The sequence below is a fragment of the Lissotriton vulgaris genome, chromosome 1_1 (assembly GCF_964263255.1).
Source record: "Lissotriton vulgaris chromosome 1_1, aLisVul1.2, whole genome shotgun sequence".
In the NCBI taxonomy this organism is placed as follows: domain Eukaryota; kingdom Metazoa; phylum Chordata; class Amphibia; order Caudata; family Salamandridae; genus Lissotriton; species Lissotriton vulgaris.
This window is the reverse complement of record NC_141685.1, coordinates 1,099,079,479-1,099,105,690: the sequence shown is the minus strand read 5'-3', so window position 1 is coordinate 1,099,105,690 and position 26,212 is coordinate 1,099,079,479. Positions and strand designations below refer to the sequence as shown.

Sequence of the window (26,212 nt, the reverse complement as noted above, 5' to 3'; positions counted from 1 at the left end):
GGATCAACACGACCTTGTTGCACAGATGTACTTTGAAGGCTTTTAGTGCCATGAAGATCGCCATCAGTTCTAGAACATTGATGTGCATCCTCCACTGCTGTTGCGTCCATAGTCCCTGCACAGTGTAATGGAGTACAATAGCTCCCCATCCCTGGAGAGAAGCGTCCGTCGTTAGGATGATCTGTGGCACAGGCACCTGGAACGGTCAGCCCTTGCAAAGGTTTAGTGGATTCCACCAATGCAGAGAGTTGTATGCTCGACCGCTCACCAACACTAGGTCTTTTAACTGCCCGTGAGCCTGAGTCCACTGACGTGCCAAGCACTCGTGAAGCGGACGCATATGTAGCCTCGCGTGCCGGACTATGGAAATGCAGGAGGCCATCATGCCTATCAACTGCATGAACACTCTTGCTGGAAGCGAGTGTTGAGGTCTGAATTTCTGTATCAGCGATTGAATGCTGCTGACTCTCACTGAATTCGGCTGTGCTGTGGCCGCCATAGTGTTTATGGTCGCACCCAGATACTGCCGTACGTGGGCGGGCTGAAGGTGGGATTTTGGGTAATTCAGTGAGAATCCCAGATCGTGCAGGAGGTGAATGGTGTGGGACATGTGGGCGGCACACTGCTGGGCTGACTTCGCTTGGATGAGCCAGTCGTCCAGATAAGGGTAGACGTGGATGTTCCGTCTCCTGAGATGCGCCGCCACTGTCGCCAGGCTCTTTGTGAACACCCTGGGTGCCGTGGTGACACCGAAAGGCAAAACCTTGAACTGGTAGTGCTGGTTTCCGATGGTGAACCTGAGGTATTTCCTGTGTGAAGGGTGCAGTGGAATGTGAAAGTACGCATCCTTTAGGTCTAAAGTTGCAAAAAAATTCCCCCTGCCTGAGCAACGGGAGCACTTGCTGCAGGGTCAACATATGGAAGTGCTCCGACAGGATGTAGTAGTTGAGTGGCCTGAGGTCCAGGATGGGCCTGAGGGACCCGTCCTTCTTTGGAATCAAGAAGTACAAGGAGTAAACCCCTGTGCCTCTTTCTGGCATAGGCACGAGCTCTATTGCCTCTTTTTGCAGCATGACGGTGACCTCCTGCTGCAATAAGTGCAAGTGCTTGTTCGACATAGGACGGTGCCTTGGGGGCATGTTCGGTGGAGTGGATGTCGACTCCAGACAATAACCGTATTGGATAAGTTTTCTGACCCACCTGTCAGTGGTGATGGACTTCCAGACAGGCAGGAACTGCTGGAGTCTCCCCCCGACTGGTGTTGTGTGATCGGGGGAAGTGACAAGGCGTCACTGTTTGCTGGTGGCAGAGGACCTGGAGCTGTTGTTGCCACGTCCTCAGACCTTGGCGCTGTTGCCACGATATCCACCTCGACTCTTGTTGGCGTAAGTAGTCTGGGTGTTGCCTTTGTAGTATTGCGTGGACTGTGAAAGCTGACCCCTGGAGACGCCTCTAGTGTTGGAGCGACGAAAGGACCCACCCCGAAACTGCTGGGACTGTAAGGCACCCATGGATTTAGCAGTGTCAGTGTCCTTTTTCATTTTTTCTAGGGTGGTGTCAACCTCTGGGCCAAACAGGTGATCTGAGTTAACCGTTTGGTTCAGGATGGTGGTTTGGATGTCTGGCTTAAATCCAGAGATTCTCAGCCAGGCAGGTCTCCGAAGCATAACACTGGTGTTTATAGCTCTGGCCGCGGTATCAGCTGCGTCCAGAGCGCACTTAATGGAAGCGTTAGAGATTAGCTTCCCTTCTTGAATCAGCATCTCAGCCCCTTCCTTGTATTGATCAGGCAGGTGTTGCAACAGGGTCTCTAGTGTATCGTAGTGCGCCCTGTCATAGCGCGCTAGAAGCGCCTGTGTGTTAGAGATGCGCCATATGTTGGCTGCCTGTGCTGCTACCCTCTTCCCCGAAGCCTCAAAGACCTTGGATTCTTTGTCTGGGGGAGGAGCATCACCCGTAGTCTGAGAATTGGCCCTCTTCCGGGCATTCGAGACGACAAGGGAGTCCAGAGGCAACTGTCCTTTAATGTAAGAAGGATCAGTAGGCGCCGACTTGTATTTTTGGTCAATCCTAAGGTTTATCACCCTCGCCCTGGTTGGTTCTTTAAAGATCTCTGCAGCATGCTTTAAAACACCTTTTAGCATAGGCAGAGTTTTTACAGTCTTTTCTGACACTGAAAAAGTGTCAAAGAGGAAATCCACATCCACAGGGTCAGCATGCAGCTGGACATTGGGATTGTTTGCTGCTTTCAATGCCCTCATTGAACGGGCCGCTGAGTCCTCTGTAGGTGAAGTCTTTGCAGAAAAGAGTTGAGGGTCTTGTCCTGAATGAGGATCCCCAGGGTCACCACCAGCTGCCCAGGGCTCATTTGTATCCTCAGGGTCTGTATAGACTGGATAACTGTACTCATCCTCTTAATCTCCCTCACCAGCGTCTACATCGGAGTAAGTGGGCAACACATCATGAGTCTGTGGTGAAAGGGGTTCCACCAAGACCGGAGAGCAAGCAGAGTCCTTCTTCTTCTTGAGAGGGATCTTGTAAGACTCCAGTTGGGGTTCTGGGGTGATTTTCCGCTTCAGGAGGGAAATCCTGCCCGTTTCGGCGTCGATGAAGTGTTCCTGACGCTCATCCCCCGAAGGTCGTCGAGGTCGCGGGCCGTGGACCACTGACGACGCCTTCGGCACCGAGGAGACCTTTTCGGGCATGCCGGCCACTGCCTTAGGAGCGAAAGCCTTCGGGCCGTCTTAGGCGGCAACGTAAAGAGGATCGGCGTGGACGTCTTAACTGGTTTCTCCACAGGCTTCGCAGGCGGAGGGTCCTTCGGTTCGACCGCCGCGGTGTCGCCCTGATGCGCTGCAGGGAGTCCGTCACCTTTTTGGTGAACGCAGCTGATGGACGCGCTGGTTCAGCGGAGTCCTTCGAGGCCACTTTCTGAGTAGGGTCCTTCGAGGCCACTTTCGTAGTCGACTCACGAGGCGCAGTGCCCTTGGCCTTGTCGTGCGGACGCGGGGCAGAGAGGACCTTCGGGTCATCGAGTCGCTTCTTCGGGTCACCAAGAGTTTTCTTTGGTTCGGCGACAGCCTTCTTCGGGTCGACAAGGCCCTTGCCGGCGTCGACCGTCCTTGGCGCCGACGTGCAAGTATCGACCACCTTTAATTTAGTCTTCGGCGCGGCAGACTTCGTCTCGACACCCTTGACTTGGCCTTTCGGCTCGACAGCCATCTTCGGCTTCTTCGGCGCCGAAGCCTCCGAAGTTATCGATCCGACCAAAGCGATGCGCACTTTCGGTTTCGATGCTTGCACCTACGCAGTATCTGGCGTCGAGACCGTAGGTTTCACTTTCGGTTTCGTTTTGCCAGGGAGTAGCTCGGTAACAATGTCCGTGGCCGGGCCCGAAGGCGTGGCCGTGGAACCCATATCCAGGTCTTGGGTAAGGCCCGAAGGCGATCCCTCGACCTGGGCCTTATAAATAGGCACGGCCCCAGAGTCAGTTTGAGGAAGCTCCTCATCCGAGCTATCCTCCATGGGCCCGAGGGCACCGTCGTCGTCTCCTACCTCCTCGACGACTTCTTCGCTTTCGAACACCTCAGAATCATCGTCGTAGTCTTCTTCAACGTGGGGTTTGATTCCGAAACGTCCTGGATATATTCTTCCTCGACATCCCCAGCATCGAAAATGTCCGCAGGCGCCGAAGCAGATTGCTGGTCCTCCAGGTGCGCAGCTCGTCGAAGCTTAAGTGTCTTCTTGGACCTGAAGCGTGAACAGGCCATACACTTGGCCTCATCATGATCCGGCGACAGACACTTGTTGCACACCGGATGGACGTCGATGTGGGGGTACTTCGAGTTACAGACCGGACATCTTTTGAATGGACTTCGGTCCATGATGGATGGTCGATAAGTCAGGAGCGTCGACTAGGCCTTCCGCGCCGAGAGCACGCGGAAATACAGAAACCGGCTCGGAGCCGAGCTAGAAGAAGTAAAGCCGAACACAAGACAATACCGACGTATAGCCTAAAGACCTTTTGGTCTCAAGAAAGTTTTTCTATCGATTCCGACAAAAGGGAATTAAAGACATCCGAACCCAATGGCGGAAGAATACAATCTGAGGATGGAGTCGATGCCCATGCGCACTGTAGTCCAGGGGAGAAGCCACCTATCTCGTGATACTTCGAAGACTCTTCCAGGACAACAATGTGCAATCATCCGGACCCAACACTAGGCGGCGATCTATGCACAGATATGAATTCAGCAGCCCACATGCCTCGAACACTTGTGTTTTTAGAGCTAACACTAGCCCTGGTGTTTGGAATCACAGCACACTTGTTTGCTGCAGGAAAACACCCTCCAGCAGAACTGTAGGCAGCCAAGCATGAGCTCCTCTGCAGCTCCGACCCCGGAAAAAATCCATGCCCCTCCTCTGAATTTTGTAACAGTTCCCAAATACCGCACTGTTGCCACAAGGCAGAAGAGAAAGGTCTGACAGCAGGGGTAGACACACTCAGCAGCATGCGGACTGCCGTCAACCCGATAATACAAAATGCATTTTTAGCTTTTTAAATGCTTCATACAACTGGCCACGGGAAAGCTAAGGCTCTGCCCGTATGTCTCCTCCCTTCTTCCTGTGCTCTCCCTCTCCCTCTCTGCACATTCGTGCTCCGAGGCCTCTACACCCACCACCTCATCTCTCCTCCCGCTGCGTGTGGACACCACTGGTGTGCTGAGGCATAAACAGAATCAGGAAGGGGTACCCAACCATTCCTGAGCCACTAGTAGTGCTCTGCTCTGCCTGTCAGAGTGTATGACTGCAGCACACATACTGAGCAAACTCAAATAAAGGACTGACTTTTTTAATCCAGGCCAGCCAGGAGTGTGTTGCACCGGCCTGGGGGCTCAGCTGCACTGGCTGCTGCACTCATTCAAAGTCTCTCTTGAGTACTGCAAGCTGGCTTCGGCCTCACTCACGTGATCATCACTGTAACACTGCTGTGGATCAGAGCAGCAGTTCATGGTTTCGAAGTTTGCCGCCTCTCGCCGTGCCTCTGCTGTAATTGGTCACGTTACCTCATCAATGCCCAGCCAGCAGCATTCATTGGCCGGTGAGAGGTTGCACACTTCATCGCAGACTAGGCTGGATCATCATGATGGGACGATCATTAACGTGAGAGGAGACTCGTTGTGGCAACAGCAGACAGGTCTGTAGTAATATTGTGAATAGTTTATGATTTACAGCCGCTTGTAGCACATGCTGCAGCGGCTCAGGGAGGGAGAATTAAAGTAGGGATTAGTGGAAAAGGTGGAGTATTGCTAAAACCGCAGTATTAAAAGAGTAATGAGGGGAGAGTGCACGTTTTACCATTAATGGGGAGGGAGTTATGAATGATCGAAAGGAGGTGCCAAGGCCTCTTACAGCAGAGAGCCACAGATCATTCAGAAAAATATTGGCATGGTTGTATAGTTATTATCCTGGACTTTTTTGCCATTAATATTTTGCAGTTTTCCCAACATGTTATTTTACTGTTTTGTCTAGCTCTGAATGAGACGCCTTCCTTGGCAGCAGCTGCTTTAACAGCACCTCCCATTCATACATTTTTGCAGAGTTTCTTTAGGCAAACGTAATAAAAAAAATATCAAGAAGTTAAAAAGAATACTTGTTAACTAGCTGATTTATTGTGCACCTGGGGATTCAAACGAAAGAGAAGCCGGGGCTGTGCTCTATGAGGACTCCTGTTAATGTGCCTACCACGGTCTTCAAGAGGCCCCCCGAAGGAAGAACCATTTATTAGGTCTCGCTGGCGTTGCAGCGCGAAGCGCTGCCGCCAACGAGACTTAGTCGCCGTGTTTGCCTCCAAGGGAGACAGACCTGGCGACAGACCTGTGCACGAGCCCATTCGACTATGGGCACGAGCCGATTCAGGTCTGTGAACGCGCTTCACAGAGGAACAGCTTGTGCGCGTTAATTAATGCGCAGCACGTCAGGCGCCGCAAGTAACAATTATCACAGCATGAGACCCCACTTATCACAGCATGTCAATGGGCGCCCCAGGCTGCTGGAGCACTCAACTATAATTATTGCACAGTTGAGTGCTCCAGCAGCGTGGGGCGCCTCCCGGCATGCTGTGATAAATATTACTTTGGGGCCTCATGCTGTGATAATTCTCACTTTCTGATCGGGAGCAAGCATAACAATTATCACAACATGAGACACCACTTATCACAGCATGTCAACAGGCGCCCCAGGCTGCTGGAGCACTCAACTATAATTAATGCGCAGATGAGTGCTCCAGCAGCGTGGGGCGCCTCTGGCTGGAGCGCCTCTCGGCATGCTGTGATAATTATTACTTTGGGGCCTTATGCTGTGATAATTCTATCCCCCTTGCCCTCTCTTCTCTCAGCCCTTCCTCTCGCTGTCAGTCTCCTCCCCCCCCCACACTCACTCCCCTCTAGGTCACTGCCTCTCAATGCCCTGTCTATCTCCAACCCTCCTTCCTTAGTCCCTCAACTTTTCACACGGACTACAACTCGCAGATTCCAAGAACATAAACTTGATAAATAAGCTGCAAACTCACGAACCTGGGAAACCTGATATCTGTTGAAATGCCGAAAACTCCAGGGCTTCTCTTGCAGTAGCATGAACGATGCTTCACTTTTGCTCTGTTGATCATAGAGACGACTGACGTCCTAAATATATATTGGAAAGTGTTTACATGTTCCCAATTAAAAATGGATGCTACACTTAATATTGCTTCAGGGGGTGTTGCTGTGAAGTACTTTCTCTAGTTCTTTAGTTCACCTAGTCGCCTATGTTACCGTGTTTGTGTCAAGGAGTAAGTAGTAACACAGCGCTTACTACCCGAGACGAGACGAGACTTGAAAGTGAGAGAAGGGCAGAACACCGGACAGGTTAGTGCCGTCCTGGCATGTTTGTTAGCGGTATGTTTTTTAATATGATCTCCTTGGCGCACCCAGTGTGCGAGGCCAGCTGTCAGTTGTGCTCGCTTTTCTGCCCCCCCCCCCACCCCCTGTTGCCTCGTGATCGCTTTTCTACCCCCCCCCCCCCCCAACACCTGCTTTGGCGGTGCAGGGACTGTATTCGTATAAACTAATAATTGATTGCTGAAACTACACGTATGATGCTCGAGTCTCGCACTTTGAATGAAGCTCATCATAGAACAGTCTTCAGCTCTGCCAGTTTCAGTGGGGCACCATTATAACTCTAATTTTGATAGCGCATATCTGTGAGTCTTTGCTTTTCGCTTCAATCTTACATTTTGATTTCGCATCCTTAGTCTTAGTCACTTGTTTAGAGCAATGGATCCTGAAATCCAAAGGTAATTGTAAAAAAAACCTTGGGCTTTTGATAAATGATAGAAGTATGTCTCCGCATGCCATTCCTCATATGAAGTCTCTGTTTTGTGTGTATGCCCCCCCACCCCCCTGTTGCTCGCTTTTCTGCCCCCCGATCCTCCTGTTGTGTGTGAGGGGGCTGTCTGTGGAGGGGGGGCTGTGTGTGTGTGGGGGGGGCTGTGTGTGTGTGGGGGGGGCTGTGTGTGGGGGGGGCTGCGTGTGTGTATGGTGGGGCTGTGTGTGTGTGTTGAGGGGTTGTGTGTGTGTGTTGGGGGGCTGTGTGTGTGGGGGGCTGTGTGTGGGGGGGCTGTGTGTGGGGGGGCTGTGTGTGTATGGGGGGCTGGGTGTGTGTGTTGGGGGGCTGTGTGTGTGTTGGGGGGCTGTGTGTGTGTTTGGGGGCTGTGTGTGTGTTTGGGGGCTGTGTGTGGGGGGCTGTGTGTGTGGGGGGCTGTGTGTGTGGGGGGGCTGTTTGTTTGGGGGGGCTGTGTGTTTGGGGGGCTGTGTGTGTGGGGGGCTGTGTGTGTGTTGGGGGCTGTGTGTGTGTTGGGGGCTGTGTGCGTGTGGGGGGCTGTGTGCGTGTGGGGGGCTGTGTGTGTGTGGGGGGCTGTGTGTGGGGCTGTGTGTGGGGGGGGCTGGCTCTGTGTGTGGGGGGCTGGCTCTGTGTGTGGGGGGGCTGGCTCTGTGTGTGGGGGGGCTGGCTCTGTGTGTGGGGGGGGCTGGCTCTGTGTGTAGAGGAGGCTCTGTGTGTGTGTGGGGGGGGATGTCTGTCTGTGTGGGGGGCTCAGTGTGTGTGTGGGGGGCTCTTTGTGTGTGGGGGGCTCTGTGTGTGGGGGGGGCTCTGTGTGTGGGGGGCTCTATGTGTGTGGGGGGCTCTATGTGTGTGGGGGGGCTCTGTGTGTGTGGGTGTGTGGGACTCACTGTGTGTGTGTGGCTCTGTGTGTGTGGCTCTCTGTGTGTGGGGGGGTGCTGTGTGTGTGAGGAGGGGCTCTGTGTGTGTGTGGGGGGGCTCTCTGTGTGTGTGGGGGGGGCTCTCTGTGTGTGTGGGGGGGGCTCTGTGTGTGTGTGTGGGGGGCTCTGTGTGTCTGTGTGGGGGGCTCGGTGTGTCTGTGTGGGGGGCCCTGTGGGTGGGTGCAAATGCAATAGGTCCCGCGTTTGCTTGCGAGAGCTTAAGCTATTGACATTGTAAATGACAATGCCATTTATTTATCTGTTTTCAAAACCAACACATAAATAAAAAATGTGTCCTTTACAATGCTAATAGCTCTAACGTTGGCAAAGGCGAGACCGCTGCATTGTAAATGCTTGTTGTAATGGCAGTCAGACAACTTCCTACATAGGGACACAGCTGTACACTCAGCAGGCAAACCACCCCCGATATGACGAAAGAATAGATCTAGACTGCTGTCCTATGTATTTCATCCTGGAGTAAAAACAAAGTGCCTGCTTAATCTCCATCTCCGTCCAAGTTTTTTCACTACCAGAACCACGGATATACATTTAGTTTGAATAACAAAACATGACTATTATTTTTTTAAATATTTTTTTATTGATTTTATGCATGTTTATACGCACAGCACATTACAGAGAAAAAAAGAAAAACATAATGAGCCAAACAGTTCACAACACAATGATACACTAAATAACTGTAAATATCAATAAACAAAAAGAAGGCCAGATATGCAAACCCCTATTGCGGGTTCTTATAGAAAACATGGGCATAGACTCATCTATAAAATCAACTCTGAATCATACCCTCCTTCCAAACCCGTTTTGGTTCCCAAATTTTCTTCCCTAACCCCCTTCCCCTCCTACCCCTTCTAGCATATATTCCTTTTTCCAAGTTATAAACAGCCAGGAGAGTGGCCAGCCACTGTTGCATTGTCGGTATTTTGTCCAGCCAGGTCCTAGCTACCGCAAGTCTCAAGACTGCCATGGCCACAAACAAAAATTCCCTGTGCAGAATACCCAAGTCTGAGCTAACTCCAAGTATTATCAAGAATGTTAGGATGGTGTTAAGCCCAAATGAGCGTGCAAAAAAGCCTTCAACATCCTTCAGTAAAGTAAGGAGGTGTGGGCAAGTAGCAAAAATATGTATACTATCTGCTTTAGGTACGTTACATCGTGGGTACGTTGTCCCGGAGGTTCCTCCCCACTGTGCGATCCTTGCAGGCATGTAGTACAGAGATTATAATGTCTTATAGTGTTGAGCTTGTAACGAGGCTGAGCATAATACGGAGTGCCCTAGCTCCAGTGATGCTTGGAAACAGCCTACGTCAATATCTAATTAGTTTGCCCGCTTGACTTCATGTTTTTCAAGATCGTCCGGTTTAATAGCTGCGAGAGCAGCATAGAAGCTACGGATTGAACGCTCTCCCCCACTGTTATGGCCTCCAAGATGGTGTTTTTGGAAAACCCAGAAGTCCCTCCCTTCTTGTTGGATAAAAAAACTCCGCACCTGGAGGTATTTAAAGAAGCTCCTCCTATTTATATGAAATTTAGCCTCTAATCCTGGAAATTGAAGCATGTCCCCATCTGGTCCCAGTAGGTCCCCTATCTTCCCAATCCCCTTGCTCGCACAGTCTGCCATGATTGCATCAGCAAATATCAGTGGGGGGAAAGATCTGTTTTTATATAGCTGTGTGTATCTGTTGAACCTCCCCAGGCAGACTTTCTTTAAAAAGGCAGTCCAGATAGTGTGAGCGGCGTTAACTGTCTTGAATCTTGTCCTTTTAAAGTAGGAGTAGTCAGTGCAGCTAAGAAAATAATTTTCTGTGTCCGTACCAAGAATAGTTGCGTAAACCTCAGTGGAGGTGGATGTTATTTTAGGGTCTACCCCACTACCCCCCACTAACCCCTGCATGTACTGTAATGCTGCTGCCCAATAATATATTCTAAAATCAGGTGCCCCCAACCTCCTCTAGCCCTATTAAGAGTAATAAACCTATACGCCCTCCTGGTTTTCCCATGTGCCCAAATAAATTTATTCACGAGTGCCTCCAATTTGTTAAACCAAATAGCCTCAAATAGCAAGGGTATTGCCCTAAAAAAATATAAAAACTTAGGAAGAATTATCATCGTAATTATATTTGTGCGCCCCAACAGCAATAAATGGAGATTGTTCATCCTTACTAAGTCCACACTAACTTTAACCATTAGGGGTGCCATATTTCGCTCCACTACCGTCGCTAGGTCTGCCGCAATCTCCACCCCCAGATAAACTGCATCAGTAACTACCCGATGGTCATTACACACAGCATAATGATATTTAACTATCTGCGTCTTGCTATTATTAAGCCTATATCCCGAAATTATGCCAAATCTTTGTGCCTCCAACTCTATTTCCCCAATGGCTAGGTCAGGAGTAATGAATGCCACATCGTCTGCATAGGCTAGTATTTTAAATTGCATACCATTTATGCCTACCGCTGGGATATTTAAATTGCCTTCAAGTTTACGTGGGAAGGGATCCATATTGAGTGCGAATAACAGTGGTGACGAAGGGCACTCCTACCTAGTCCCCCTGTTGATCTGCACCATTGTGGTAAGACCACTATTAATCCTAATCCAGGCTGTTGGTTCCTTATACACTGCTTGCATTGCCCGAATAGACCCTGTCAAAAGCCTTTTCTGCGTCTTAAAATAAGGCTGTGATAGGATCTCCTGGGACTCCAGTGGCATCAAACAGAGTAACAAACTGCCTAATATGCTGAGTGGTGCCTTTCCCTGGTATGAACCCGTGCTGAGTGGAACTAACCATGCACTCTATCACTCTAGCAAGTCTTTTGGCTAAGATTTTAGAATAGATCTTGGCATCCGTGTTCATTAACGTAATAGGCCTGTACGACCCCGAAGCTGTGGAGACGTTCCCTTTTTTAAGAATCACTACAACTTCCACCCCTCCCCATAAGCTTGTGATTGAGTTTCCCTGCTGGGCCTGTAGCACCGTATTCAGTAATTCCAATAGGAGGACATCCTGGAATACTTTATAGAACTCCAAGGGGATCTGGTCAGGGCCTGCCGCTTTAGCTGAAGGGAGGTTCTTTAGAGCTAAGGCCACCTCCTCAAAACTAATTGGGGATTCTAAAATGACCTTCTCCTCCTCGGATAGCTCCGGTGCTGGATTACAATTAAGATATTCCTTAATGTCTGCAATTCCTCCGCCATCTCCCGTGTTATACAGATCTGAATAAAACTGTCTGAATACCTCACGGACGCCCTCGGGATCGGAAACCAGAAACCAGATCCCCTTGCCTATCCAGGATGCCCTTGATGTCTCCTGCCGGATCTTGCTGCCGGGTGCGAATTGCCAGAATATGACCAACCCTCTCGCTCAATTCGAAAGATTGTTCCTTCTTGGCTAAATAATTGGCCGTAGTTTAACTAGCAATGCCTTCTATTGCTTCAGCCTTTAATTAAATAATTTTTTTAAGTTGTTGTTCCAGGGGGGTAGCCTGCTGGATACATAGGTTCAGATGTTCCTCAGCCCTCAATAATCTTCTAACCAATTCCTCCACTCTCATCCTGTCTGATTTCTGTTTATGAATTGAAAAACTAAGTGTCTCCCCTTGGACCCCTGCCTCAAATGCATCCCAAGCAACACCGGTAGATGCGCTTCCCCTATTGATAACCCAGAATTCCTTTATCCATTTACTCATGTAGTTAATATATCCACTATCTTTCAAGAGAGCTCTCTCAAAAGTCCAGTTGTTTTGTTTGATAGTCGCCCCCTCTAAGTTGATGAATGAAATCAGGGTATTGTGATCCGAAATTATTTGGGGGAGCTTCTCAATTTGGGCTCTAGATAGTAAGGGATTAGATATTAGGAAATAATCTAGTCTTACAAGTATTTTATGTGGAGCAGAGAAGAAGGTACTACCATCTTGTAGCGGGTGTAATTTGGACCAGAGATCTATCAATGCATTATGTTGTGCCATAGCTGCTAACACTCGGAATGTTCTCTTCTTTCGCTTGTGTAACCCCGCCCTCTTTTGGACCTCAGATCCTGAAAGACAATTAATGTAAAATCGCCACAGCAAACAATTGGTTCAGGCCATCTGGCTAACTCAGTATCCAAGCATTCAAATATATCAGGGTTGTCCTCTGCAGAACCATGTATCAAGACCAGGGTGAATTTCTCCCCCCCCTATAAACTAATTCCACAATGGCCCACCTACCCCATTGATCCTCCGTCTTCCTAGTCACTAAACAGTCCGTCCCTTTTGCCTAAAATAGCTACCCCTCTCATTTTAGATCCCTGCTTTGTGTGAGCTAATAACGTACTCTCTAATTGTTCCAGCAGAAATCCCTTCGCTCCCTCAATATGTGCTTCTTGTAAACATACAAAATCCAATTTCATTGTTCTCAATAACGCCGTCACACGAAGTCTTTTCTGGACATCATTCAGCCCGCAAACATTAATTGACGCAATTCGACAAGTCATTAAAATATATCAAACGGATGATCTAACTTTTTAACCAATTTCTCATTTAAACAAACAAAAAAAGTGATGTGCTGTAAGTGCTAAGTGCTGTGCGTGCCCCCCCTCCCTTCCCCCTTTATTCCCCCTCTCCCCTATTCCCTCCCTCCTGACCCCCCCCCCCCCTACAGGCAAATAGGTCAGCCATGACCTATTTGTGTCCGCTTCGGACTGCAGCTGTCGCGTCCTCCTGCTGCTCCCTCCAAACGATCTCTTCTTTCTCCCCCTAGCCCATGCCCCCTACTCTCATACTCTCTCTCAGGTCACGCAGGAACATAGAACGCCCACTAGGAGCGAAACCCCAAGTCGTACTGTGCTCTCGCCCCACATATCCCCTTCTCTCCTTTTCGCTGCATAGTTCTTCCATATACTCCTTTGCTTTTATCTCTGAGAAGAACAGTCTAACCTGCCCTCTAGTAACAACCTATAACTTAGCAGGGTACAATAAGTAAGCCTCTGAGCCCAGTGCCTGGATTGGTGCTATAAGCTGTCAGCCTCCATCTTCTTTCGACCGTGACATGACAAAAGTCAGGTCTGGCAAAAAAAGTGATGTTATTAACTGATCGCTTTGCCTCTGGTTTAGCTTTATCCAGGATGTCTTGCCTCAGTAAATAGTTGCCTACATATATCCGGATCGCCCTAGGTCTATCCGTCCTGTCGGCCCCCTGTCTTTTCTTCACCAAAGGAAACCTGTGTGCCCTTTGAATTTCACTCTCCCACTGCCAGGATGTTAATTCTGAGAATGCCCCCCTCAGTAAGCTCACAACAAAGAGTCTTATATCTTGCCCTTCAAGTCCCTCTTCCACCCCCAGCAGTCTTATGTTGTTTCTTCGCTGCCGATTTTCATAGTCCTCCAGTTTCCACTAGATGTCCACTGCCATCTTCTGTTGTTCCTGCTTAAAAGACTGAAGGTTGTTAAGATCATCATCCAGTTTCCCAGCTCTTTCCTCCACCTGGGTTACTCTTACAGCCACTTCTTCATATAATTTGTTCATTTACCTTAGGGAACTCTGTATTTTCTTTGTCCCTTGTCTGGCCCTACGACTCTCAACCCTTGCTTCATTTTGCATTATTTTCAGTGTACTGAACAGTACATCTAAAGAGGCTGGTTGAGGAGGATTTTGGAGTAGTTTCTCCGTTGTAGCCTGTGGGCTCGGGTGCTCCTGATAAACTAAAGGTGTGGCCAAGTAATCCCAAGCAAGTTTTTTAGAAGGGTCTGAGGGACTTCCAGACGAGTTCCCTTTCCTTCTAGATCTGCGCCTTTTCTGGGTGGATTTCTGGGCAAGTGAGCTGCTGCCTGAGTCCGTGCCGCTGCCGCTGCCTGTGTCACTCTCGCTAGACAGCAAGGACTCAAGAGTCTTTGTTAATAGAATAGAACGTATCGCCCTCTGGGGAGCCTCCCACTGCGACCCATCGCAATTAGAGTTGAACATGTTGGGGTTGTGAATCTTATGGTCAATAGGTATTCCCGCCAGATGTATATCAATCCCTTGTATGTGTGAGTCACAAATCTCACCGCACACTCCTTGAGGGGCTGCAGGGGTGTTCAGAACTGCTGCTGGGGCTGTCGCAGTCTGTCTGCCTCCGTCCGTCTTAGAAGCTAATCTGCCCGTCGCTTGCTGCCATCCTCCCTCATTCGAGGATCGGCAGTCGCGCTCACTCGCGCCTTCTCAGCCTGCTCCTGGCGTTGCTTGGCAACCGCTGTTCTTGCATCCACGAGGACGCCGTCTGTCTCCGTGCGACAGCCTGGATCACCTTCACTCGGTCCAGAAATCATCGCCTCCGTAACTGTATGAGTCTCTGCTGTCTTCTCGGCAAAGGCTTCCACCACGGTAGGCTGGCGCAGTTTCTTTATTCTTTGATTTTGCCCCCAGCGCTTTGAGAGTGAGAGGATCGGCAGTATTACCGGAGGCTACCCCCAGCGCAGGAATCAATGTCGGGGCCGGTATCTCGGTGTTTCTGCCCTTCTGTTTACCTTTTTTCAGTTGCACTCTCCGGGCCGTGGTGATAGAAGAGCCGCTGGCTGCACGTTGTCCGGTGTTGGTCCCAGCTGATTTGAGATCGTCTTCACTTTTTGGGGGATTGTCCTTCTGATCTTTAAGTTCCTTAGCCGGTTTTGCTGACTGGAGAGCTATGCCCAGCGGTCCCTTAACCATCAAGTCCAAGAAGCTAGTGAGACTGGTTTGTGCTTGACCGATAACCTGGCACACAAACTTCCGTAGAGTCGATACCGGTCGGCGCTTCTCCTGGGTATTATTCTGTCCTCCGTTCCATGAGAGAGTTTTTACCATCGCTGAGCACCCTCGGTAAACGAGGATGGGCTTCACTTCATTCACCTAGGAGGGAGCCAGCGAAGATGAGACTGGTCGCTACAGACTACCCGCGGCCATCTTGCCTCGGCCCAAAACATGACTTTATAATGTTTGAACTAATATGAATACAAAAATGATTAGTCGGTGCACTTTCATCACTGGTGAATAGACATCTAGCCGCTGTGTTTATTCAGCATGCTTTTTAGGTTTTCAGCAACAAACCGATTTGTGGTAAGCCACCTTTTTTTTGTGCGAAATAGGCACGAGCCGAGATTCGTGGAGGTACACTTGGCTGTCTAGTAGCAACCTAATTGCTATAGGTAGTGGGAGGTAGTTCAGAACCCATAGGAAACAAATCCAGATAATGTTTGTTTCGTTGCTCAACTTCTTTTGATTATTAAAAGCAAATATTCATCCACATTTGTAGCAGAATCTAGTGAAACAAAAACAAGTTTCACTTTTTAAAGTTGTTAATGCTGTGTAGAACTGCTTCTAGGCCTCCACTTATATGCCAAACAAGAACACAGTTCTTAAACAGCTATCCACCTTTCCAAAATTACAGAGAGGTTGGGTTATTGCCACCCCTTGGTAAATCTCATAGGAAGATCCTATAATCATCCATCTTCTTGACCAACATATAGGCACTAACTTCTGAGTTAAAGTGCTAGGCCTTCTTCCACAGCCCACCCCTCTGATAATACAATGAAAGATGTATTTCCACCCTGTTATCTATGGTATGAGGACGCCATTCATGTGCCAACTCCTAAAACATACCTTTTATTAAACAGTAATATTCAATAATGTGCTGCATCACAAAATACTTACAGGGTCCCAAAGGCGAGAGCGATTGCATTGTAAATGCTTGTTTACGTTACTGTTGGCGATCCTGCCCGATGTAGTGAGGTGACCACTGCTAGTAATCTTGCATATGGTGGGCACTAATGTAATTGTGTCTGCTTTGACCCAACACTAATAATAGTAGTAGCTCAGGATGATTTGCATTGAAGATAAGTAGCTCTTGTTACAGAAAAGGTTGGAGACCCCTGCTATGTTGTCTGTAACTAGGCCACAAATGAGAATAAACAATTCAATGAGGTCACTGATTTAAATATAGCATTAAACTCACCATTGGTGGAGTGGGTATCAATCTCTGGTTCTACAGAGCACGGCCAGTCGATGCAGTCCAGCTCTTCGTCTCCAACCAGCAATATGTGGTCTGGCTGGGCATCAGGATCAGAGTCTGCAGTGAATACAAAGGAATCCAACATGGGTATTGTGTTTCACTTCTTGACAGGAGTAATGACCACTACGCCACAGGAACAATCTCAGTATCCGAGCTTACCAGAGATGGCTTGCTTGCTCTCCGTAATTCCTTCTTGTTCCGACAGATCCCAGATGTACACCTCTTTGCTTTGATTAATATTTCTGAAAGTGTCAGAATCAGCAACTTGATGCCCTATGATTATGAAATGATTAAAGATATATCTGAATTTATAATGAATCATTAAAATATATTTAATGCAATTTTGTGCATCTGAAAAAAATGTCACCTGTGAGCTCTGATTGTTCTTTATGTAACTGTGTTTTATGCACTGAGCCAGCTGCTTGGATGCACTGCATGAAGCGTGATGTAATAGAATTTAAAACACGCACTACACACAGAAAGGAGTACATCACCTGAAGCGCTGACCACAGCAAACCAATAGGTTTATTCCAAGTCTACATTTTATGCAATTTTATCTTCGACAAGGAAAGTGGCACGTGTTGCAGAGGTGCTCCCAGGAGCAAGATTATCAGAATATCATTGGGCAGGCATTTACAAGTGGGTTGGAAAGGAGGAGAGGGTGATATGATGCTTGATTGTGCAAGAGTTTTATATTTTCTCTGGAACTTATTTTGACCTTTATTAGAGCGTGGTTCTAAGGCAGTAATGTCCACCATGGTGCAATAAACAGTTTGTGAGAAGTGAGAATCCAAGATTGTGATGTTGATCAAGAATTTTAGGATGGGGGCGTGGCTAGTGGCCGACTGGAATGGTCACTCCCTGAAGCTGCTACGCAGCCCTCGCCTTATTATCCGTCATTTATCCGTTCATAGCGTAAAAGATCTCCCTACATCACGGGAATCGCTTCTCACACCGAGCCAGTAAACAGGCGCTGTGCAGAGATCGAGCTCCTCCGCTGTTGGAACGCAGGAACCATCCCGGAGTGAGGGGCCGGGGGTCTTACAAAATGGCGTACGGATCCAAGGGAGTGACTGAGGTGGACGGTTCTTTCTTGATGGCCGACAAGCGGCGATATCGATTGGGCACCACTGGAGAGGGAGGTGAGCGTAAACAGCGCAAGCAGCGTAGGCAGAGTGGAGATCAGCTGATGGGTGACGCGAGTGTCCCGGCTTTGCGGCCTTTTTGCTGGGGCGCTGGTTCACCTCTGAGGCGAGGGCACACCACAGGCACCCGCAGGTACCAGCTGGACAATGTACAGATCAGACCCTGGGGTGGGTAAAATCACGCACTAGACGCCCTCGCCACCAGATGGTGCTTGACTGGAGCGGCGCAACCCAGCGGAAAATCGAGGCCCCGGCTTTGGGCCAACTCGTCTAGTTATTGGGCCCGGACCCCTAGGCAGGCGGAGGTCGTCATAGATGGGTCCGATTTGACGCCTTTCCTTGCTGTGGGAGCTCTACCCACTGCGGATTGATTAAGATATATGCTGTGTCGGGGAGCCCTACACCGCGGCACCATCAGGGAGGGGCGAAGTGTGGACATTGAGCAACCCCCGGAATTGATGCTGGTGTTTTGGGGCCTACTGAACTCTGCAACACAGGGTGTGCATGTAATGATGTCTTGTAAAGCGCATGAATCACCCCACATTGGGTATCTCCGCGCTGTAGACCGCTGGGGAACCCGTCCTGGCTTTCCCTGTGAGATGGACCCTACTGGGTATCTCCAGGGTGAAACCAGGCATCCCCGGCGAATGTGGGGGGCCTTTGTGGAGATGAGGCAAGCTAATGCCCAGAGTTGCCGAGTGTGATCCCTGGTTAGAGTAGGCACCGAGGCGAGAATTATCGAGTCCGCTGACCCTGGTCCACGACTCAGCCGCGTCGGGAATTGAACCCTGGTCCCGGGCTGTCCTCTGCTTCTGGGTCTGCAGCTTCTAACCAGTGAGCCACACCACTCCACTGTGTGTCCCGAGAGTGGGGCCGCCTTGGGATGCACGCGCGGCTCGGAATCTCGACCGCATCAGCATAGGTGTGAGCTGTGCCCCAGGACCATTGCAGCCATTGTGAGTACGCAGGACACAGACTATTGATACAGTGCAGGTTGGGCCAACTGAGGCTTCAACCCCCCCTCCCCACCTGGAGACTGTATATTCTTCAAAAACTACCACCTCCGCTTGTGACTCCAGTCAGCTTTTGGAAGAAATGACTCTCCCTACAATTTCAGACAGCGATAGAGAGGCTTTAGAAGCTGGCATAACCACAGAAGAAATGTGTAAAGCTATATTTGCTATCAACTCCAGGAAAGCAATTGGGCCCAATGGAATCCCAATTGAATTCCTCAAGGGCATGGCCCCCAAAATAGCTCTGCACCTCAAAAATATGTATTACGACAGTCTGGATCAGGGTGTCCTTCCCCTGGATCAAAGGATGGCATCTAATGTAGTTATACGTAAACCCGGTAAGCCAGCGACAAAACGTAGCTCATATAGACCCATCTCTTTAATCAGCTCGGAGGCCAATGTACTAGCTAAACTCCTTGCATCACGCTGGATTACAGTCCTCCCTTCCTTGATACAGGATGACCAATCCGGTTTTATACCAAGCCGTAACATGGCCCTAAATATTAGTCGAGTCCACAACGTCCTGAGCCAACAACCATATTTGCAAGAAGACGTGGTTATACTCTTGTTAGACGCCGCAATGGCGTTTGACTCAATAGAGTGGCCCTACCTATTTGAGGTCCTGACTAGGTTCGGCTTCGGTCCTCTGTTTCAACAATGGGCGGCGCTGTTGTATACCGCTCTACAGGCCCAAATTTGAGTAAACAATTGTACATTGCGCACTTTTGATTTACAGAGGGGGATCAGACAGGGGTGCCCACTGCCCCCCCTCCTGTTTGCATTGACGCTGGAGCCACTTGCGCACTGGATCCTGCGTGATGTTTCCATACGAGGCATGCAATGGAGTGAGGATATAGTGGATAAGATATTGCTGTATGCGGACGATATTTTCATTTGTCTGGCATCCCCACAAGCCTCACTAAACACTCTATTTAATGTTATCAGCAACTTTGGTAAATATGCAGGGTACACTATTAACTGGTCGAAGTCGGTATTGTATGTCGTACATGCCCCCCCACCCAAATTACCGCGTGGATATGAAATTGCTGTAACTACCGAAGGTTTTAAATACTTAGGGATTTATATTACTTCTGACCACAAAATATTTTACGATCGGAATCTTCTTGGCCCCCTCCGAAGACTGCAAGACGATGTCCAACATTGGAGAACACTGCCCTTGTCCCTCCTGGGAAGAGCAGCCCTATTTAAAATGCTTGCATTCCCTAGATTTTTATATGCCCTCCAAAACAGCCCCTTCCCCATTGCCGACACATACTTCACCGCTATAGAGGGAGAAATCCAGACTCTGTTGTGGGACGGCTGGGCACCTCGCATTGCTCGCCGCAAGCTGACAAAGGGGTGGTACGATGGACGAATCACTCTTCCTGACCTCCGCTTATACTACTGGGCCACACAGCTGGTAGTCACAAACCACTGGATTCACGCCTCCCCATCGAATCCGGCCTTTCACTTAAATAAATACCAGACGGGGAGGAAGGGCTATCTAGGCGCCCTCTATAGTAAGGCCCGGAAGGGCCGATACCTTGGACCCATGTAGCAGACGGTAGCCATCTGACACCAAGCAACTAAACGTTTAGGATGGACAGATAAACTCAAAATCCACGCTGCTCTGGTCCACGCAGAAATTAGGGCTACTCTGCCACCATGTGGGCTTCAATAAATGGGACATTATCGGTATAACAAACATTGGTGACTTGATACACAGGGGCAAACTCATCAACTTTAAAGAGCTGCAAACTAAGTACAACCTTGCTCCAGGTGAAATGTTTCGATATTTGCAAATTCGGCATGCCCTTCAGACTACTATCCCTGACTTGTCCTCCATACCAGACGCCTCTCCTTTAGAAGACCGCCAACATTCCGAACCGCTCCTAACTAGGGCAGTGTCCTGCACATATCGCAAGCTCTGTAATAATTTGCCTGATTCCTTTCAGACTCTCAGGAGCCAATGGCAGGTAGACATAGGGCCTTTAAACGATGAAGCTTGGCAGACGGCATTAATGTCCCATAGGGAGATGGCGATAAATCATCGCTTTCGTCTTATCCAACTAAAAATCCTACATCGTTCCTATCTCTCAGGGTGCTTCTTGCTAAGATAGGCTGCAGGACAGATGCACTAGGTCTCAGAGGATGTGGTCAGGATGGCACTTTTTACCATGTCCTCTGGATATGCCCCGTGATACGCCCCCTATGGGACAACACAACCAAAGAAATGGGGGCCACGTTAGGAAAACAAATCAATTTGACGCCAGGGTCGGGGATCCTGAACATATGGGAGGCCATAAACCTGACTGAAATAGAACAGTGGGTGGCACTGGGGTACTTATTAGTAAAGAGAGCTATCGCAATGTCCTGGGGTTCCACCACACAGCCCTTAACGGTTGGCGGAAATGGATCGCTTCATGATAGACAAAGAGGTCTATAAAATGCGAGGCTGCCCTAAGAAATGGGATCGGAAATGGAACGCATTGGAACTCATTCACTGGTGAGATTTGCACATCACCGACAGAAGATATGGCAATGCACAGAAGGGCAGAACAGTCAAAATCTAGTTGGTTATGATCTGTAACAGATGCGCGTTAATGTACTGTACCCTCTAATTGATATGTATTTGATCTGCAATAATGACTGTGATTTGATAAAAGGTTTTCACAAAAAAAAAACCTTAGGATATTTATATGTCTAAGGTGGGAAGGAGGGGTATTTTCAACTTTTTGGACTGTGTTTGGCACCTATACAGTTGATGGTTTTGTTGAGTACAAAGTACTATGCGCTGCATGAGTATTTTACTGCAAGCACGTCTATCTCCTAGAGGCTTTTCTCATGAGACTTTTGGGATTTAGATATTACCAACCTTTAAGAACCCCACAACCGAATCAGTGCAGACAATTTGACATAGAAACGAATGCCAGAGGACTCCACGTCATCAAGAGCATCAAGTTTCAGAGTTGGGCATTCATTTACCAAACCTATGTGCTGTAATCTCTATTCACCTCAACTGAATAACTGGATGAGAATGCATTGTAAAAGGAAATGCTAAAGCTGTATATGGTGCTCCCGACGATATGTAGTCTTCCGTTAACCTCATATAAAATGATTCTAGTACAAACTGTTGCAATTCTTCACGACGTTCACTAGTTTACAGATGGCAGAAAGGCTCATCAGTTAAAATATGTACCAAATTCACAGGTTCAAATTCCTTTCTCAGGTTGAGATCATTGTGGTATCACTCAAAGTAAAAAAAAGTTATGATTGGGGAGCTCAAACTCCTATCCCAGTGACCTGCAGTATCTCTTGATGCCAGTTCACTGTTCACAGCTCTCTTCACCTCATCCCATCACGGTGAAAGTGTGCGTGATCACAAGCTTTACGAGCATTTAATGATATTCACCTAGCCAATCACTCCGCATTCGTGGTTGATGTGAAATGATTTAACCAAAGGGACTGACTGTCCAGAACGGCTAATTGGGGATATAATGCTTTGAAATGCAATGTGGACAAAACCGAGGTGTTGTGGATCATCATCAACTGTTCTGTTAGTCCACTTCCCTTGGGCTTTTGGCCCCCATCTGGGTCTAATTCCCCCTCACCCAGCCGAGACGGTTTAGAAACTCTGCTTTATTCTGAATCGTACTCGCCCTTTTGAGAAACAGTTTAATCATCTCTCTGCTACCTGCTTTTTTTTGCTCCAGGTGCAATGCAAAAGGTTTCCACTTCTCCCATTCTCTGAGCGCTCAGTGGTGGCCGAGGTGACTATTTTGAGTCGCTTGGCCTACAATGCTCTTTTATGGGCATTGCCCACTGGACTCAGAAAAGGCTCCAACAAATGCAAAATGCAGCCGCCAAGCTGGCCTTGGTTTGGCCACTTATGCTAGTTTTTTGCACTGACTGCCAATTGTTAAAAGGATCAGTTTTAATTCCCTAAGTTATGTACACAGAGCTTTTATTCAGATGGTTCCTGCTATCTCAAGAAGAAATTCAGGTAACAGGCAGATACATGTGGTGGGTAAGCGTGCAACCTGCAGAAGCATGAGCGCTTGTGCCGGGAGCGCTGCCATTGCCCCAGGGAGGGGCAATGGCAGCGCTCCCAGCATAATGGCGGCGCACCTGCTGCACGAGCACCACCGGTCACTTCTAAGGCTTTCGCATCCCTATGTAGGTGCTAGAGTGGTAGGATGCTGGAGTGCCAGCTCTCACTCGGCTCAGCTCTGATCGTAATACTGTACTACATTATCAGAGCTACCATCCTAAGAGTCAACGTGATAAATGTCCTTTTGGTCAGTTCCTGTGTTTACGCTGGAACTGAGGTAGTAGGATGGATTTGAAGAAGCATGCTGAGATTATTAGACAGAAGTTAATTAATCAATGTTATTTCCATACATCAATAAGGCAAGCCTATAAAACAGCAACATATTATAATACAGATAGCTTTTTTCAAGATGGGGAGAAAGAAAGATATGTCTGGAGAGAGGATGGTAGGTGTTACCTATTTTTCCAGCATAAGTAACCAACTGACGAATATGATTAACAGAAATTGGCATTTGTTAAATAGTAATGGGAGAGTGATAAAGCAGAAACCTCTTTTTGCATTTAAAATAAATAACTTGAGAAATTGCTTAAAACATACATATAGAGAAAGTAACAATTCCAAAGTCCTAGCTTCTTCTTCAAAACTTTATTTGATCTTACAATTAAGATCATAAAAGTACATAGGAAACAATTTAATCCAAACCATTAAAATAAACAAATAATTTCCAAATTTGTCCCCAAGATATCAGAACAGTAAACATTTTGAGTGTCCCAGAATAGACAGTAACTAATACATCAGAGCATATAACATTTTGGATAAAATGCAGGTTATTTAAAATATATAGATTAATAATCTAAAATCCATATCCAGCTGTTTCCTCTTGCCCATGCACGCCCACCAATAGCGTGCCACTGCGTAGCAAATTAAAGAATCGGGTAATGACTTTAAAAAACATAATGCTACTCGACACTGTCTCAGATTAAACACTTATAAAATCGGGACAATATATTCCATACGTTGTTTTTTTAATAAAAAACATTAAATGTAAATCAGACTCGGGTGACTTCCCGTCACAAGGGCAGTGTAATAAATCCGAGTGTTTAAATCTTTTTGACGGGAAACCCAACATAATGGGAGAAGGTTCAAACGAAAACTAATTAAAATAAACTTGTGTTGCGTAAACAGGATATCCACTAGATGCAAATAGCCACCATCTACCAGAGAAGGGACCAGTTGATAAGTGAGGACCAACTGTTTAGTATAGTTAATCTCAGCTCAAAAATAATGGGCCCTCTAAACGAAAATAGCCACTATTTTACCCCTGGATATTTCTTTTTTTACAAAATAGAGGATCTTTAAATAATTCCATTTGACCCATGTTTGTCAGTTCCTGCTCTACTTAAGTTAGTCATTTAATTTGCCCACGGTTCTCTAGTTTAAAGCAATCTTTGATAATATTTTGTATTAAAGTCAAAGTGTCCAGATTCCAAATAGAGCGCCAGAGGAAAATTGGTTTGAGCTTGATCGAGTCGGTAATATAAGGTCAATCCAACTATGTGAACAATGTAATTCGAATAGCATTGAGGTAGGGACACTAATGACTTAAATAACGTATTTTCAATAGCTTGTAGGGAGTCAATGGGGGCCATGCCCCACACCCCTGCCCCATAAGTTGCTGCAGATTTTGCTTCGGCCTAGTCGATCTTTTTGATTGGGTTTAATGGCTTAGAACCCAATTTCTGTGAGAAAGCCTTAATCTTAATTAGACTTCTCTCAAGACCCAACGCTTTCCCCTCCACTAACTGTTGCCACGTCAGATTTTTATCAAGAAGGACCCCCAAGTAAGAGAAGGAGTCCACTATCCTAATTTTCACCAAGTCCATGTAGAAACTGGGTATTTTATCATGTCTTCCTGTCCCTACCACAATTACAGAGGACTTAGTTTGATTTACTTGGAGGTCCAATGAGGCCATAAAGGACGTATAGGCTGAAATAAGAGTCTGGAGGCCTATCCCTGTTCAGGCAATAAGTACAGCGTCATCTGCATAAGCCAAGATGGGTACTCGACGGGAATCCACCATGGGAATATCCAGAGTTGTGGTCACAAACACCTTTTCCACTCCGTTCGTGTAGATCAAGAAAAGGAAGGGAGCAAAGACACAGCCCTGCCTTATCCCCCTTGAGATCTTAAGTCCTAGCTAATGTGGTTGATCGGCAGAGATTGGTAGGCAATTTTAAGTGTGGATCATGCAGTATTTGCGAGTTTTTAAATGGAGGCACTTTTGTTGAATGTCAGGGCAGGAAACATGTTAGAAATTTTTGTGGCAAACTGAAGTAAAAATTGTATTTACTTATGGGTATGTGTTGGACTTTGCCCTTTTTGCAGGGTCAACCCTGAACTTTTTGCCATCCTCCCGTATTTTGTCTGACCTGCTTTTGTTGGTTTTATGAATCTGGGCACTTCACCACTGCTGATCAGTGCTAAAGTACATATGCTCTCCCTATTATAAATTGATGTACGGATTAGTGACTCCATGATTGGCTGATTTGGTTTACTTGTCAGACCCTAGTACAGTACACTGGGTGTGCCCAGGGCTTGTAAACCAAATGCTGCTCGTGGGCTTGCAGCACTGGTTGTGCCACCCACAGAAGCAGCCTGTAAAAGTGTATCTCAGGTCTGCCATTCCAGAGCCTGTGTGCAGTCTGGTACTGCCATGTTGAGTGGGCAAGTGCACCCACTAGCCAGTTCCTAAACCTTCCCTTTTCTTCATATCAGACACTCCTATGGTAGGCCCAAGGGCAGGGTGCATTGCAAGTATAAGGTAGGACAAGGCCTGGTGTGTGGCATGTCCTAAAAGTGAATTATAGCCAATTTCGTTTTTCACTATTGCAAGTCTACCTATTCCCCATAGGCCAGAATGGGCAGTTCGATTATTACATCTTATAATCCTAACTGACTCAGGGAACTAGGTAGAAATTAGAGTTCAGTATGCCTGAACTCAGAATGATAAAATGCATCTTTTAGTGAAGTTGGTTTTACCATTCTGTGTTTTAAAATACCACTTTTAGAAAGTAGGTATGTTCTTGTCTAACTATCCAAGCCTGCCTTTGCTAGGTTGTGTATTCCTTGTCTGGAGTTTGAGTGACAGGGGCTGGGGGATTCCAGGAGACAGGGTGAGTCAGCCGAGTGGTGAAGAGAGAAATCTAGATTGGAGGGAGGAGTTGCACCTGGGACCTGAATAGGGCTGTGCCTTCCCTCCACAATGCTGGCTCCACCTCCTGTGGCGCGTCTGATCTCTCTGCCCTGTACTGTGAAAGGCAAGAAGGAGTCATGTCAGCAGAGTACTCCAGGACTGACCAGAACTGGTTTGGACTAGGCAAAGGCCCCTCTGCACTCAGAGGACAAAGGATTTTGAGGTATAAGTATTGGGACCCTGATTCCAATAAATTATATCACTTTTGGACAACAAGAAGAAACCTTTGCTGAGGAGAAGAACCAGAGGAAACTTAGGAGATACTATCCCTACGCTGAAGTGCTGCTTGAGAGATTGGACTGCAGTGGTTGCCTGACTGCCAAAGAAAGGAGAAAGAAACTTTGTGTGTTTTATTCAACTTGTGAAGGATCTCCAAGGTCTTGAGAAAAGAGCTAGCCTCCTGCTGAAGTCTCAGGGACAACGGACTTCAAC

The 26,212-nt window shown here is 47.8% G+C and overlaps 1 protein-coding gene across 1 annotated transcript in view; it reads right to left on the bottom strand.

Annotated features, from left to right (window-relative positions):
* LOC147748674 (zinc finger protein 212-like) overlaps positions 1 to 26,212 on the bottom strand; it is a 107,656-nt gene that overhangs the window by 6,581 nt on the left and 74,863 nt on the right. The window contains exons 5-6 of the mRNA XM_086963548.1: positions 16,477 to 16,590; positions 16,261 to 16,374 (exon numbers count right to left, since the gene is read on the bottom strand). Coding sequence (XP_086819674.1) covers positions 16,261 to 16,374; positions 16,477 to 16,590 — 228 coding nt within the window. The remainder of the gene's footprint in view (positions 1 to 16,260; positions 16,375 to 16,476; positions 16,591 to 26,212) is intronic.